Below are 16,653 nucleotides of genomic sequence, written 5' to 3' on the forward strand. Positions count from 1 at the left end.
CAAGGGGAACAACCACTCCAAGTCTCAGTGAGTGACGTTTGAAACTCTATTAGCGCGCACCCCTCTAACTAGCTAGCCATTTCACATCGGTTACAACCGCCTAATCTCGGGAGTTGATAGGCTTGAAGTCAAACAGCGCAATGCTTGAAGCACAGCAACGAGCTGCTGGCAAAACACACAAAAGTGCTGTTTGAATGAATGCTTACGAGCCTGCTGCTGCCTACCACCGCTCAGTCAGACTGCTCTATCAAATCATAACTTAATTATAACATAATAACACACAGAAATACGAGCCTTCGGTCATTAATATAGTCGAATCTGGAAACCATCATCTCGAAAACAAGACGTTTATTCTTTCAGTGAAATACGGAACCATTCCGTATTTTATCTAACGGGTGGCATCCATAAGTCTAAATAATTCCTTTTACATTGCACAACCTTCAATGTTATGTCATAATTACGTAAAATTCTGGCAAATTAGGCACCTGGCAACCTTGTGCACTGCGCCCGGCCCGCCACAGGAGTCGCTGGTGCGCGATGAGACAAGGATATCCCTACCGGCCAAACCCTCCCTAACCCGGACGACGCTAGGCCAATTGTGCGTCACCCCACGGACCTCCCGGTCGCGGCCGGTTATGACAGAGCTTGGGCGTGAACCCAGAGTCTCTGGTGGCACAGCTGGCGCTGCAGTACAGCGCCCTTAACCACTGCGCCACCCGGGAGGCAATCCAGAGATGTTCGATCTGGTCCGGCCTCTCGCTGGGCCACACAAGGACATTTAGAGACTTGTCCCGAAGCCACTCCTGCGTTGTCTTGGCTGTGTGCTTAGGGCCGTTGTTCTGTTGGAAGGTGAACCTTCGCCCCAGTCGGAGGTCCTGACCGCTCTGGAACAAGTTTTCATCAAGGATCTCTGTACTTTGCTCAGTTCATCTTTCCCTCGATCCTGACTAGTCCCCCAGTCCCTGCCGCTGAAAAACATCCCCACAGCATGATGCTGCCACCACCATGCTTCACCGTAGAGATGGTGACAGGTTTCCTCCAGACATGACACTTGGCATTCAGGCCAAAGAGTTACATCTTGGTTTCATCAGACCAGAGAATCTTGTTTAGTCCTTTGACTAAGGAGTGGCTTCCACCTGGCTACTACCATAAAGGACTGATTGGTGGAGTGCTGCAGAGATGGTTGTCCTTCTGGAAGATTCTCCCATCACATTTACATAAGGTGCCTTATGTAAAGGTGAGAGGAACTCTGGAGCTCTGTCAGAGTGACCGTTGGGTTCTTGGTCACCTCCCTGACCAAGGCCATTCTCCCCCAATTGCTCAGTTTTGCCGGGCAGCCAGCTCTAGGAAGAGTCTTCGTGGTTCCAAACTTCTTCCATTTAAGAATGATGGAGGTCACTCTTTAAGAATGATGGAGGTCACTCTTTAAGAATGATGGAGGTCACTCTTTAAGAATGATGGAGGTCACTCTTTAAGAATGATGGAGGTCACTCTTTAAGAATGATGGAGGTCACTCTTTAAGAATGATGGAGGTCACTCTTTAAGAATGATGGAGGTCACTCTTTAAGAATGATGGAGGTCACTCTTTAAGAATGATGGAGGTCACTCTTTAAGAATGATGGAGGTCACTCTTTAAGAATGATGGAGGTCACTCTTTAAGAATGATGGAGGTCACTCTTTAAGAATGATGGAGGTCACTCTTTAAGAATGATGGAGGTCACTCTTTAAGAATGATGGAGGTCACTCTGTTCTTGGGGACCTTCAATGATGCAGACATGTTTCAGTACCCTTCCCCAGATCTGTGCATCGACAATCCCGTCTCGGAGCTCTTGCACAAAGGTGGAGGTAGCAGTCCTGCTGCTGGGTTGTTGCCCTCCTACGGCCTCCTCCACGTCTCCTGATGTACTGGCCGTCTCCTGGTAGCGCCTCCATGCTCTGGACACTACGCTGACAGACACAGCAAACCTTCTTGCCACAGCTCGCATTGATGTACCATCCTGGATGAGCTGCACTACCTGAGCCACTTGTGTGGGTTGTAGACTCCGTCTCATGCTACCACTAGAGTGAAAGCACCACCAGCATTCAAAAGTGACCAAAACATCAACCAGGAAGCATAGGAACTGAGAAGTGGTCTGTGGTCCCCACCTGCAGAACTACTCCTTTATTGGGAGTGTCTTGCTAATTGCCTATAATTTCCACCTGTTGTCTATTTCATTTGCACAACAGCATGTGAAATTTATTGTCAATCAGTGTTGCTTCCTAAGTGGACAGTTTGATTTCACAGAAGTGTGATTGACTTGGAGTTACTTTTTATTGTTTAAGTGTTCCCTTTATTTTTTTCAGCAGTGTATATAACTTCAAGTTGCACATTTTACATTTCCAGTGGGAAGCAGGTCAAGTTATGGGCTGAAAGTAAATTAGCGAAAGCTGTTTTTCTCGCTCACACTTACACTGGATGCATTCATTAAACACAACAAAAGACGTCTCACACACACCCCACCATTACAGAGACATTGGGTACTTAATAACACTAGAAAGGCAGAGAACATCAGTGATTCAAAACTAATAAACAATGTAATGCCATTTTCTTTAACAAATCTCTAAAACAGAGTCATTGTGAGAATCTCAATATCACTAACAGAACTGGTGTTACAACCACTTTTAGGATGGCATGTCATTTTCTGAATGGTTTTCCACCACTGTCCCTCCGACAGTAGGGCCTGCTCCCCTCCTCCTCCAGACAGTTGAAAGTGCCACGCCCAGTTGATAATCACCCAGATTATTGCCTCAAAACTGAACCTAAACTAAATTTAGCACATATAACAATAGATTAAATAAATAAAGCATAGTATGATGGGGGAGAATGGGTGAGTTGATGAGCGAGGGGAAGCGAATAATGCATGGCTATTCTATTGTATTAATCAATTCTAATTCTAATCTCAAAACAGTACCCTATATCAGTCCAAATTTTGGTTAGCCGCTGACGTTGACAACAAGTAAATGCTGAACAGCTTTTCATATTTGGGAAAGTATTCATATCGGGCATGATGGTTGTGGAACCTTACGTCGGCAAGGAGAGAAATGTCACCATTGGGAAAATAAACCTTTTCTACTCTATAGGTCGGTGTGGATGTTTAACCTCAGATGGAACAGCTGTACTCGGTGAAAGGAGGAACTCCCTGCTGGCCTGTTGCAGGGGTCTACAACATGTTTAACTTGGCTGCTATCAACACACACATGTTGTTCAAGCAGTGCATGAACAAAACAATGAGCAGGAGAGAAGATTTCATCTGGCACACAGGCTACGTACGTTAGAGATATGACGTCCAAGGCAGCAGAAAGAACCCCCAATACCCGTTTCAGCTGCAAGCAACTTGTTTGTGGGAAGTGTTGCAAGCAACTGAAATTGACAAAAATGTGTGTCAACTGTTAGGACAAGGAATAACAACTAAATGAGATTAAACTGATGACATTGCGTGAAGACGGACAACATACTGTAAGCACGAGCAAGACGACAAATAATGTATCCAATAACTGACAATTGGAGACACCTGAAACCCCACCTCTTTAAGGAATACCTAGGATAGGATAAAGTAATCCCTCTCACCCCCCCTTAAAAGATTTAGATGCACTACTGTTCCACTGGATGTCATAAGGTGTATGCACCAATTTGTAAGTCGCTCTGGATAAGAGCGTCTGCTAAATGACTTAAATGTAAATGACTGCCGTCATCGACACAATTATAATGCCACTATTGCTTTTGTGCCGATTCCCACTATTCACAAGCACACTTGGCGCTTATACTGATGTTAACCCTACTAATATTTTCTTAATTTGACTGCACGTCTTGGGTGGTTTGGGTATTTAAATTTGTTTTGTTGTTATAAAAAAAAGTGGTTACTGTGTTCCAACGTACATGCTTTTTGTTTCATTATACACCACAAACATTTATTTTACACTTGAAATTCTGTGTCTTTAGTGGTTTTCCATTTTTACATATAGCCTACAGTAACATAAATGAATGAAAATGTTATCCCCAAAAATGTGTATTCTAATGTCACATAAGACCTGAAAAATTATAATTGATTTAATATATTCTATTGGAACAACTTAGAACATTGACGTCCAAAAGACGTGTCAGTGGCACGAAGGGGTCCAACGAGGTCAGGTCTTTCTAGTGTTCAAACATACACATATATGCACCAAACGACAAAACACAAACACACAAGGTAAAGACTACACACTTATGTGGGGGCCATACTTGGGGGGTTTACGCCATGGGGGGGGGGGGGGGGGTATTACAGGGGGTCATTAAGGCTTCAGTTTTCCCACGGTGGTGTCCGCGGCTGGCAGAATGGGCATGGGTGCAGTGGGCACCAGAGTGGATGGAGGAGGTGAGCAAGCTGCCCTCGCTGAGAGAGCGTGCGGTGCCCCTTCCCAGCCCTCAAAGCAGGCCAACGGACTGGGTGAGCAGCACTACCCACGGAAGGGGGACGGGAAGGGATAGAGAGAATGATTTGTGTTTGAAGAAACGGGAGTGTAGAGAGTACTGTCTAACATGAGTAACTCAGGAAGGGGGCCAGACAGAGCAAGGTCTTTCTTTTAAACGGTTCACTGGGGTTTTCAAATAAGTTTAAAGTTTATATTCAACAGTAGTCAAGTTAGGAAAGGGCAACAGACTGAACCTATGATGCCGTGGACTGAACATTTTATTTTTAAACACAAAACATTCACATACAGAAGACAACATCACACAAACATCAACTACATCACACCTGCCCAGACGCACATGCTCACATCTTCCAGCGCCCGCATCACTCTCTGCCATAATATTTCAAATTACTTCCAATTGAGCCCCCTGGGCAAAAGTGCAGCAATGGGCCGATGATCGATGCATTTGGTTAAATTCAGCAGCCAAAGTAATATTGGGTCTGTCACGCTTCTGCATTGAGATGACATGGAGCACTTCAGAAGGGAGCTGTGAAAGTGTAGACAGCTGTGTGGGTTACCTGTGCTGATTCCATGGAGGGTGGGCGGAGGTGAATGCCATCCAAAGAGGTGATGGAGTCCAGAGAGGGGACGTGCCTCACAGAGTTGTAGTTACTGAGAGAGCAAGAGAGAGCAAGAGAGAGCGAGCGGGGGAAAAGTTTGTGTGTGGGAGAGAGCGCAAATGAATGAAAAAGAGCAGGAAAAAAGAGGGAGAGACAACCAGACATGAAAAACCTGCGCCATTTCTTCTGAAACTGAGCCAAACGACAGTGGGTGAGGCAAACTTCTGATCATTTGAATCTGTTTTGGTGCACTATGTCCTGCCCTATTCAAGCTCAGACATAACATAGCCTAGAACACAAAATCCACAAAGAAAATCACAGCAGACATAAGTCACTTAACCAACTCAACTGGGGGTGTGCCCCAAGCCACTAAAACTATCTTGAACGGGTACTATAGTAAGGCTACATCCCAAATGGCACCCTATTCCCTATATCAGGGCTCTCCAACCCTGTTGCTGGAGAGCTACCGTCCTGTAGGTTTCGGTTCCATCCCTCTAGCACACCCAATTCTAATAATTAGCTAATTGATTAGCCGAAACAGGTTAGTTACATTTGAGGTTGGATCGAAATCTGAAAGGACAGTAGCTTTCCATGAACAGGTTTTGAGAGACCTGCCCTATTTAGTGTACTACTTTTGCCCACTGGTCAAAAGTAGTGCACTATGTAGGAAATAGGGTGCCACCTGGGACACTAAATGTGTGAATACACTCATGGATGTTGGTATCCATGCTAATCGTTAAAATAGAAAGCCTGTCCTCTTTCATGGTCTGAATGCATAAATGCTCTGCTACATCAACACCACAGGTTTTGACCGGCAGTAGTAGGTGCTTAAGTGGAAACTGAGCTTGGTCCAGAGAACACACTGTACTGGAAATGACCGTTCTATATGACTATACCATACGGCTCGCTCGCTACTGTTGCTCGGTGGCAAATGTTTAAACCGTTGTTTGGTGTACATTATAGAAGTCGTGTCACCTTCGGCCCAGCAAATAATGTAACGAATGTCATAAGCTACATCAATTACAATAGAGCACATATCAACACATTCAAATACACCGATAGACAGTTGTGTGCTTTTAAAGGGGGGTTCGGCTATGGTGCACTTGGGGATTTGATCCGTTTTGGCTGTGGCCTGGACAACCAGTAGACTCAACACACACACAACAAACACACATAGGCAATGGGATACAGACGCTTATTCCCGTCGCACATATTCCCCTCACACATACAGTGAGATGCAGCTAAGAACGTGTGTGCATGTGTACCTTTGCGAGAGTGCACGTGTTCTGTGCATGCCTGTACATGCTCTGTGTGTGTGTGTGCCAGGATGGTAAAAGAGACAAGACACCACGCATGTTTTTCTTCAGTTCCCTTGGCTCAACTTCCCTTGTCAACATTTTACTTTACTCAGTCGTCTGCGCTCTTCATCACCCCTCCCTCCATCCCTCTCCAAGGCTGCATCCCAAATGGCACCCCATTGAACCCTGTTACGAGAGCACACTTCCTAAGCTGGCTCCAGTCTGTGCGATAGCACAGACACACCGAACTTCACTTAGCTGCTGCTACTATCCATTTGATACAGTTTTGCTTCCTGCACACTTCACCCTTCTTCCCCTCCTCCCACTTTGCCTATTTGGTGAGCTCTCTAAAATGTCAAGATGGCCCCAATGCAGTGTCAAAGGCAGCACATTTGGTGTGAAGCAGTGTGTGTGTGTGCCAATATGTCTACCTGAGTACATTGTGTAGAGTGTGTGTGTGTGTGCGCATGTTTATGCATGCATGTGTGTGGGTTTAGCTACCCGCTGATGCTGCTCGTGCGGGACAGTGTGTTGCTGGGGGAGGCAGGGGGCGTCTGGTAACTGTAGCTGTAGTCTGATCCCTTCAGATCCAGGATCACCTGTTCAGAAGTAGGGAGAAAAAGAGTTTCAATGTGGGAGAATGAGAATATGGATAAGTGGGAGTTTCTAACACTGCGTGCAAGTACGTGATTAAGTGCATTTGTAAAGGTATATTGATGTCAGTGTGTGTGTGGCATGAACAAGTGTGTGTGTGTCCGTCTTTTTTGGTGAAAATATAGATGTCTGTGTCAAGTGTTTGGCTGTGTGTAAGAATCATCCATCGAACCTGTTCACTGGCCGGGGGTAGTTTGCTGGGCTCGGCCGTCAGGGTGCTCAGGTCTTCCAGGATGGTCTGCAGGTGGGTCACCTCTCCGAGCATGCTGATCTCATGATCCTGCACACAAACAACCACAGAACCCAGATCAGACACACAACCAATAACCAAAAATCAGTCATCCCTATCCACAGATCCCAAATCAGTTCACAGACACACAACTAACAGGTAGAAATCACCCCTAATCATATGGAAATACAATTATGTGTATGTTAATTAAAAGTATGTGGACACCTGCTCATCGAACATCTCATTCCAAAATCATGGGCATTTACAGTTGAAGTCGTACGTTTACATACACCAGCCAAACACATTTAAACTCAGGTTTTCACAATTCCTGACATTTAATCCTAGTAAACATTCCCTGTCTTAGGTCAGTTAGGATCACCACTTTATTTTAAGAATGAGAAATGTCAGAATAATAGTACAGAGAATGATTTATTTCAGCTTTTATTTCTTTCATCACATTCGCAGAGGGTCATAAATATACATACAGTCAATTAGTATTTGGTAGCATTGCCTTTAAATTGTTTAACTTGGGTCAAACGTTTCAGGTAGCCTTCCACAAGCTTCCCACAATAAGTTGCGTGAATTTTGGCCCATTCTTCCTGACAGAGCTGGTGTAACAGTCAGGTTTGTAGGCCTCCTTGCTCACACACGCTTTAACAGATCTGCCCACAAATTTTCTATAGGATTGAGGTCAGGGCTTTGTGATGGCCACTCCAATACCTTGACTTTGTTGTCCTTAAGCCATTTTGCCACAACTTTGGAAGTATGCTTGGGGTCATTGTCCATTTGGAAGACCCATTTGCGACCAAGCTTTAACTCCTTGATGTTGCGTCAATATATCCACATCATTTCCTTCCTCATGACGCCATCTATTTTGTGAAATGCATCCCTCCTGCAACATGATGCTTCCACCCACGTGCTTCACGGTTGGGATGGTGTTCTTCGGCTTGCAAGCCCCCCCCCCCCTTTCCTCCAAACATAACGATGGTCATTATCGCCAAACAGTTCATTTTTTTGATTCATCAAACAAGAAGACATTTCTCCAAAAAGTATGATCTTTGTCCCAATGTGCAGTTGCAAACCGTAGTCTGGATTTGTTATGACGGTTTTGGAGCAGTGACTTCTTCCTTGCTGAGCGGCCATTCAGGTTATGTCAATATAGGACTTATTTTACTGTGGATATAGGAACTCTGCCAAGAAGGCCAGCATCCCGGAGTCACCTCTTCACTGTTGATGTTGAGACTGGTGTTTTGCAGGTACTATTTAATGAAGCTGCCAGTTTAGGACTTGTGAGCTAACTGTTTCTCAAACTAGACAGTCAAATGTACTTGTACTCTTGCCCAGTTGTGCACCGGGGCCTCCCACTCCTCTTTCTATTCTGGTTAGAGCCAGTTTGCCCTATTCTGTGAAGGAACACAGCGCTGTACGAGATCTTCAGTTTCTTGGCAATTTCTTGCATGGAATAGCCTTCATTTCTCAGACCAAGAATAGACTGACGAGTTTCAGAGGAAAGTCTTTGCTTCTGGCCATTTTGAGCCTGTAATCGAACCCTCAAATTCTGATGCTCCAGATACTCAACTAGTCTAAAGAAGGCCAGTTTTATTGCTTCTTTAAACATAACAGTTTTCAGCTGTGCTAACATAATTGCGAAAGGGTTTTCTAATGATCAATTAGCCCTTTAAAATGAAACTTGGATTAGCTATCACAACGTGCCATTGGAACACAGGAGTGATGGTTGCTGATAATGGGCCTCTGTAGATATTTTAAAAATCAGCCATTTCCAGCTACAATAGTCATTAACAACATTAACCATGTCTACACTGTATTTCTGATCAATTTGATGTTATTCTAATGGACAAAAAAAATGCTTTTCTTTCAAAAACAAGGAACATTCTAAGTGACGCCACATTTTTTAACAGTAGTGTATGGTTTCTCCATTTAAATGTTTTCCTGGTTTTCATATGGTTGTTTTTCATAATATAAAATTATAATTCATAATATAAAATTATAGTTAGAGTAACAACGAAAACTGATGTTTTCAGTCCATGTTAATGCATCTGAAGACAATCTTTTTTAGGTCTAGAGGAAAAATAACATCAAGATTTGTGTAATTCTCCTTTAATTGTGCATATGGCAATTTAAAGACGGCCCATGCAGAAATCGGTCCGCCATTTCCTGGTTGCTAAGATTTTAATAGTCCGCCTATTTTCAGTTTGTGTGACAAAACAAGTATAGTGTAGAGAATCATTGTCCAATTTAAACCACTGAAATATATTTTCCATAACAAAACATAGTATTTATCTGTTTGAAGCCGGTGTACAAAACTGAAAGTTATTAACTCGGCAAAAAAAATTAAGTCCACTGTCAACTGCGTTTATTTTCAGCAAACTTAACATGTATAACTATTTGTATGAACATAAGGTGCAGCAACAGACAAACTGAACAAGTTCCACAGACATTATTACATTTCTGTTCGTCACATGTGTCCCTGAACAAAGGGGGGGGGGTCAAAATCAAGAGTAACAGTCAGTATCTGGTGTGGCCACCAGATGCATTAAGTACTTCAGTGCGCCGCCTTCTCATGGACTGCACCAGATTTACCAGATCTTGCTATGAGATGTTACCCCACTCTTCCACCAAGGCACCTGCAAGTTCCCGGACATTTCTGGGGGGAATAGTCCTAGCCCTCACCCTCCGATCCAACAGGTCCCAGACGTGCTCAATGGGATTGAGATCAGAGCTCTTCTCTGGCCATGGAAGAACACTGGCATTCCTGTCTTGCAGGAAATCACGCACAGAACGAGCAGTATGGCTGGTGGCATTGTCATGCTGGAGGGTCATGTCAGGATGAGCCTGCAGGAAGGGTACCACATGAGGGAGGAGGATGTCTTCCCTGTAATGTACAGCGTTGCGATTGCCTGCAATGACAAAAAGCTCTGTCTGATGATGCTGTGACACACCACCCCAGACCATGACGGACCTTCCACCTCCAAATCAATCAAGCTCCAGAGTACAGGCCTCGGTGTAATGTTCATTCCTTCGACGATAAACACGAATCCAACCATCACCCCTGGTGAGACAAAACCGCAACTCAGCACCTTTTGCCAGTCCTGTCTGGTCCAGTGACGGTGGGTTTGTGCCCATAGGCAACGATGTTGACGGTGATGTCTGGTGAGGACCTGCTTTCCACAGGCCTACAAGCCCTCAGTCCAGTCTTTCTCAACCTATTGCGGACAGTCTGAGCACTGATGGAGGGATTGTGCATTCCTTGTGTAACTTGGGCAGTTGTTGTTGCCATCCTGTACCTGTCCCGCAGGTGTGATGTTCAGATGTCCCGATCCTGTGCAGGTGTTGTTACAAGTGGTCTGCCACAGCGAGGACGATCAGCTGTCCATCCTGTCGTCTTAGGCGTTGCACAGTACGGACATTGCAATGTATTGCCCTGGCCACATCTGCAGTCCTCATGCCTCCTTGCAGCATGCCTAAGGCACATTCACATAGATGAGCAGGGACCCGTGGCATCTTTCTTTTGGTGTTTTTCAGAGTCAGTAGAAATGTCTCTTTAGTGTCCTAAGTTTTCATAACTGTGACCTTAATTGCCTACTGTCTGTAAAGCTGTTAGTGTCTTAACAACTGTTTCACATGTGCATGTTCATGAATTGTTTATAGGTCATTGAACAAGCATGGGAAACTATGTTAAAACCCTTTGCTTTTACACCTGCATTGTTTGCTGTTTGGGGTTTTAGGCTGGGTTTCTGTACAGCACTTTGAGATATCAGCTGATGTACGAAGGGCTATATAAATAAATTTGATTTGATTTGACTTTACAGTGAAGAACTGTGAAGTTGTATTTTTACAAAGTATCATCGAAAGACAGGGTTCTGAAAGAGGGAGTCTAAACTTAAAAATTGGAAGCATAGAAATAGAGTTTACATAACAGATCTACTGCTTCTTAAACTTGCTTTCAATGAGAATGATAGATCTTTAATAACTCATGTGTATGTGAATGTTGTGGGGTTGCCCAAAAAGTTACATATTGCAGCTTTAAATATGCATCTAGTGAGTAACTGGGCCGGTCTAGTGATGGTTTTGTACTGCTGCTGCTCATTTCATGGCAAAGTTTGCCAATTAGTTATGAATGATATACTTCTGCCAGGTAAGCCATCTTTGCAGTTAACATTTAAATTAGGTTTTGGGGAAAGTATCTCTGTCAAGCCAAAACACTTATCAAATCAACTGGCTACACACGGAGTAATGAAAAAACGTGCACACCACACAGACAGGAGCAATATTGCAGATAATTGGCAGATAGTGTTAGCCACTATTGGCTTAAAAAGCCAAACTTAACAGGGTTGTGATAATGTCAATGTTGCGTTGATTAGATAGTAGCTGGGAGCTTGTGGTGTCTGATACTTATGAGATTTATCCATGACAGTTTTGTGGTGGAAAACATGAAAATTGCTTGTACTTTTAGAATTGTTTGGCGAGCTACTCATAGGTGGGCTGCGAGCTACTGGTAGGTCGCGATTGACCTGTTGGGAGAACCTGGCCTAGGCTAACCAATTCTAAATGGCGCTAGCCGTTCACAAAGTAGGGTCATCACAAGTTACCACAGCCACAGTCATAAACCATGCCTATTTCTAAAATGTTTCTAAAAATGAAACTTTGAAACTAACCCTTAACCACACTGCTAACCTTAAAAAAAATCAATTTTGACTTTATGGCGGTGGTAACTAGTGACAACCGCAAAGTAGCCTAAGCAGAATATAGATGGCACAATTATTCCAAAACTGCAGCTCGTTGTTGGATTTCCCTACTTCAGTCAACCAGTCAACTTTGAATTGTGATAAAACTGTCATCTTTTGGCAAGGAATTTAGCTCGTCTATCCCATCACCATTTTATAGGCATTTATTTCTGTAGGCCTAACGGGAGCTTGTGTGCGCACTCAGCACGCGTGTGCAGAGGGAGCGGTCCGAACACAATTGAGTGAGCGAAACACAGAGGGGAAAGGGGATTTAGGGAGAAGAACAGTGTGATGCTACTCACCAGCACGGGTTTGAGCATGCTGACAAAGGAGCAGTAGCGGCCCCTCTCCTCGATGAGCGCACGGCATGCGGCCCTCTTCTCAGTCTCCTCCAGCACAGCATAGCGTACGTTCACATCCTGCAGGGCGCTGTCCAACTGCCCGCGCACTTCATCCTTCCCTGGGGAAGCATAGGAGGGGAACCAAAGATGTCAGACAAAGCAGAAGGCTACAAGACAGGCACACAAAGCCAGTGGGCTGCTATAGCAAGTCAACAAACCCAGGATAGAAAACAATGCCCCATGCCCGAAACACATTTGTTGGGAGGGGGGCCAATCTGTCCTCACAACTTATTGAATAATATACAAATATTTTAAGACCAACTTTCCTTCCCTTTCTAATTGCAGTCTTATTTTCCCCCAAGCCTTTAAAGTAAAATTCAGACCACAATTGAGGAACTGTAAAAAGAAGCTGGCCATATAGTAGTGGCTGCCATAACATACTTTAACCACTAGATGGAAGTATAACATTGATATTTCCCAGCGGGTGTAGAGCGTCTAAATAAAGAGGTTACCACATCAGCGTCGTTACAGCCTCCTCTCCTCCTCAGCTGTTATGTCAGCGTGCTCTTTGGGGAGACGCATGCTGCAAGCCTGTCAAGAGGTGGTGGACACTGGTATTTGGGTTCACTGGGCCAGAGTGAAGGCCAACAGCGTGCAGCATGAAGGCTGTGTGTGTGTTGAAGAATGCTGTGTGTGGTATGCAGGGGTCTTTAAAGAGACAACAGGGGGTGTGTGCCTGCCTACTCATCTCAGTTCAGCTGCCATGGAAAGAGTTCCACATATAGTTGGCTGACACGCACACCTTAATACCTCAAACACACACCTGTAATGCCTAACAAACACACATACATACACTTACCAATTACATAACACATCTACACAGTATAACACACACTCACACACAATATGCTAACTGAATCCACTACTAGAGTACCTTATGATAAGCTATAGACCACACTATCTACCAAGAGAGCTCTCATCTATATTATTCGTACCATCGAGAGTATTCTGACAGGTTGCATCACCGCCGGTATTGCAACTGCTCGGCGCAACAGAGGGTAAGTGCGTACGGCCCAGTACATCACTGGGGCCAAGCTTCCTGCAATCCAGGACCTATATAATAGGCGGTGTCAGAGGAAAGCCCATACAATTGTCAGAGACTCCAGTCACGGCACCAGAGCATCAAGTCTAACACCAAAGTCTCCTTAACAACTTCTACCCCCAAGCCATAAGACTGCTGAACAATTAATGAAATGACCACCGGACTATTACATTGACGACCCCCCCCCCCCCCCCCATTTGTTTTGTACGCTGCTGCTTTTTTCTAAGTGGCTCCCATTTTGGCTGTAGTGTTTTCATGTGCGTGGATGAGAGCACATTCTTTGTTGTTCATCTCCGGTAAAGACAACAAAGATTCTCCGTCTTAAATTTGATTGTTTATTTACGCATTAGGGTACCTGAGGTTTGATTCTAAACAGTTTTTGGGGATATAAAGAAGGACGTTATCAAACAAAAGGACCATTTATGATGTAGCTGGGACCTTTTGGAGTGCCAACAGAAGATGATCTTCAAAAGGTAAGGAATTTATTATATCGCTATTTCTGAATTTCGTGGCGCACCTGCCTGGTTGAAAAATGTTTTTCATGCTTTTGTATGCGGGGCGCTGTCCTCAGATAATCGCAATGGTGTGCTTTCGCCGTAAAGCCTTTTTGAAAGCTGACACAGCGGCTAGATTAACAAGAAGTTAAGCTTTATTTTGATGTATGACACTTGTATTTCCATGAATGTTAAATATTTCTATTTATGTATTTTGAATTTCGGGATCCGCAATTTCACCGGTTGTTGTCGAGGTGGGTCGCTAGCAGAACGCCTGCGCCAGAAAGGTTAAGGTCTACACTTGTTGCATTCACCCCCCACAATGCAGCAGCACACACAGAAATATAATGAATAGATCAGGTTTGGTACCTTGGCAATTTGACTGGTAAACTCATGGGTACACTTGCAATGGATTCCTGGTATTGTGATGCAATCATTTCCATGATAATGTAGAATGTTCATTCAAATTATGTTAACCGATGTGGCTCACGCGATGGAAAGCATTTTTTGTAATGTCAGTTGAGGTGAATCCTCAAATCACAGCACATATTGATGGGTATACTTCCTGCTTTTACCTTCTGCTTTGTTCCTGTGGTTACACTCACAATGGCCACCAGTTCAACCATTATGCCACCATTGATTTGAATGGGGATGCACCTTCTATTCAATCTATTTCTACGGCAGCAACTTATTATAGAGACCGCCGTCATTTGGGCTGGCCATCATCCAAAATTCCATGACTGTCACAGCCCTATTCACTTAGCAAGAAAACGCCGACAAAGGGGGTCGCCTCACTACTAGTCCTTAGGAAACTATATTCTATTGTTTTATGCATAATTTCTTACATTGTTTGCCCAGAAAACCTTGTGTTATTACATACAGCCGGGAAGAACTATTCAATATCAGAGACGTCAACTTACCAGCACAACCAGCACTACGACCAGGAATACGACTTTCTCAAAAGCGGATCCTTTGTTCAAACCACCCAAGGCATTCAAACAGTTGAGATGCTGCCCCAAAACAACGTCGCCGCAGGAGAGGCAGACTGCTGTCCCCACATGCTTCAAGATGGCCACCATTGTTCCTGTACCCAAGGAGGCAAAGGTAACTGAACAACTATCGCCCGAAGCACTCACTTCTGTCATCATTAAGTGCTTTGAGAGAATAGTCAAGGATCATATCACCTCCACCTTACCGGTCACCCTAGAGCCACTGCAATTTGCATATACCACCCCAATAGGTCCACAGACGATGCAATCACCATCACACTGCCCTATCCCACCTGGACAAGAGGAATACCTACATAAGAATTCCTTTGCATTGGGTCTTGGGTCCTGGACTTCCTGACGGGCCGCCCCCAGGTTGTGAAGGTATGAAACTTCTCCACTTCGTTGATCCTCACATTGGGGCCCCACGAGGGTGCGTTCTCAGCCCACTTCTGTACTCCCTGTTTACCCATGACTGCGTGGCCATGCATGCCTCCAACTCTATCATCAAGTTTGCAGATGACAATACAGTGGTAGGCTTGATTATCAACAACGACGAGATGGCCTACAGGGAGGAGGTGAGGGCACTCGGAGTGTGGTGTCAGGAAAAAAACTCAACGTCAACAAAACGAGATGATCGTGGACTTCAGGAAACAGCAAAGGGAGCACCCCCCTATCCACATCGACGGGGACAGCAGTGGAGAAGGTGGAAAGTTAGTGTACATATCAAACAAACAAACTGAAATGGTCCACACACACAGACAGTGTGGTGAAGAAGGCGCAACAGCGCCTCTTCAACCTCAGGAGGCTGAAAAAAAATGTGGCTTGTCACTGAAAACCCTCACTAACTTTTACAGGTCCACAAGTGGAGAGCATCTGTTGGGCTGTATCACCGCCTGGCACGGCAACTGCACCGCCCACAACCGCAGGGCTCTCCAGAGGGTGGTGTGGTCTGCACAACGTATCACTGGGGGAAAACTACCTGCCCCCCAGGACACCTACAGCACCCGATGTTACAGAAGGTCAAAAAAGATCAAGGACAATAACCACCCCGAGTCACTGCCTGTTCACCCCGCTTCCATCCAGATGGTGAGGTCTGTACAGGTGCATCAAAGCTGGGAAAGAGGTAGAAGCTGTTTTTCAATCTCAAGGCCATCAGATTGTTAAACAACCAGCAATAGCGCAGAGGTGGCTGCCTACCTACAGACTTGATATCATTGGCCACTAATGTTTACGTATCTCACATTGCTCATCTCATATGTATATACTGTATACTTCACTATCTATTCTTTACAATCTTAAGACACTCACTGCTCATCCATATATTTTATACTTATACATAATATAGCCAGCTTTTTGGGTCGGCTTCTGGAATCAGTTCAAATGCGTTAAGTAGCCTAGTAGTTAGAACGTTGGGCCAGTAACCGAAAGGTTACTAGATCAAATCTCCGAGCGGACAAGGTAAAAATCTGTCGTTCTTCCCCTGAACAAGGCAGTTAACCCACTGTTCCTAAGCAGTCATTGTAAATAAGAACTTGTTCTTAACTTCTTATCGCTGGGGGGCAGTATTGAGTAGCTTGGATGAATAAGGTGCCCAGAGTAAACTGCCTGCTACTCAGCCCAGAAGATAAGACATGCATATTATTAGTAGATTTGGATGGAAAACACAAGTTTCTAAAACAGTTTGAATGATGTCTGTGAGTATAACAGAACTCATATGGCAAGCAAAAACCTGAGAAAAGAATATAATCTA

The 16,653-nt window shown here is 44.5% G+C and overlaps 1 protein-coding gene across 2 annotated transcripts in view; it reads right to left on the bottom strand.

The window, feature by feature from the left end:
- Positions 1-16,653, bottom strand: part of LOC115142873 (protein MTSS 1-like) — a 115,776-nt gene that overhangs the window by 11,715 nt on the left and 87,408 nt on the right. Inside the window, exons 8-12 of one of the 2 annotated variants that reach the window (XM_029682675.2) lie at positions 12,280-12,437; positions 7,176-7,283; positions 6,851-6,948; positions 5,010-5,103; positions 3,311-3,400 (exon numbers count right to left, since the gene is read on the bottom strand). In XM_029682675.2, the coding sequence (XP_029538535.1) occupies positions 3,311-3,400; positions 5,010-5,103; positions 6,851-6,948; positions 7,176-7,283; positions 12,280-12,437 (548 nt within the window). The remainder of the gene's footprint in view (positions 1-3,310; positions 3,401-5,009; positions 5,104-6,850; positions 6,949-7,175; positions 7,284-12,279; positions 12,438-16,653) is intronic. The other variant, XM_029682676.2, reaches the window with a different exon arrangement.

Source organism: Oncorhynchus nerka, linkage group LG15 (assembly GCF_034236695.1).
Source record: "Oncorhynchus nerka isolate Pitt River linkage group LG15, Oner_Uvic_2.0, whole genome shotgun sequence".
Classification (NCBI taxonomy): domain Eukaryota; kingdom Metazoa; phylum Chordata; class Actinopteri; order Salmoniformes; family Salmonidae; genus Oncorhynchus; species Oncorhynchus nerka.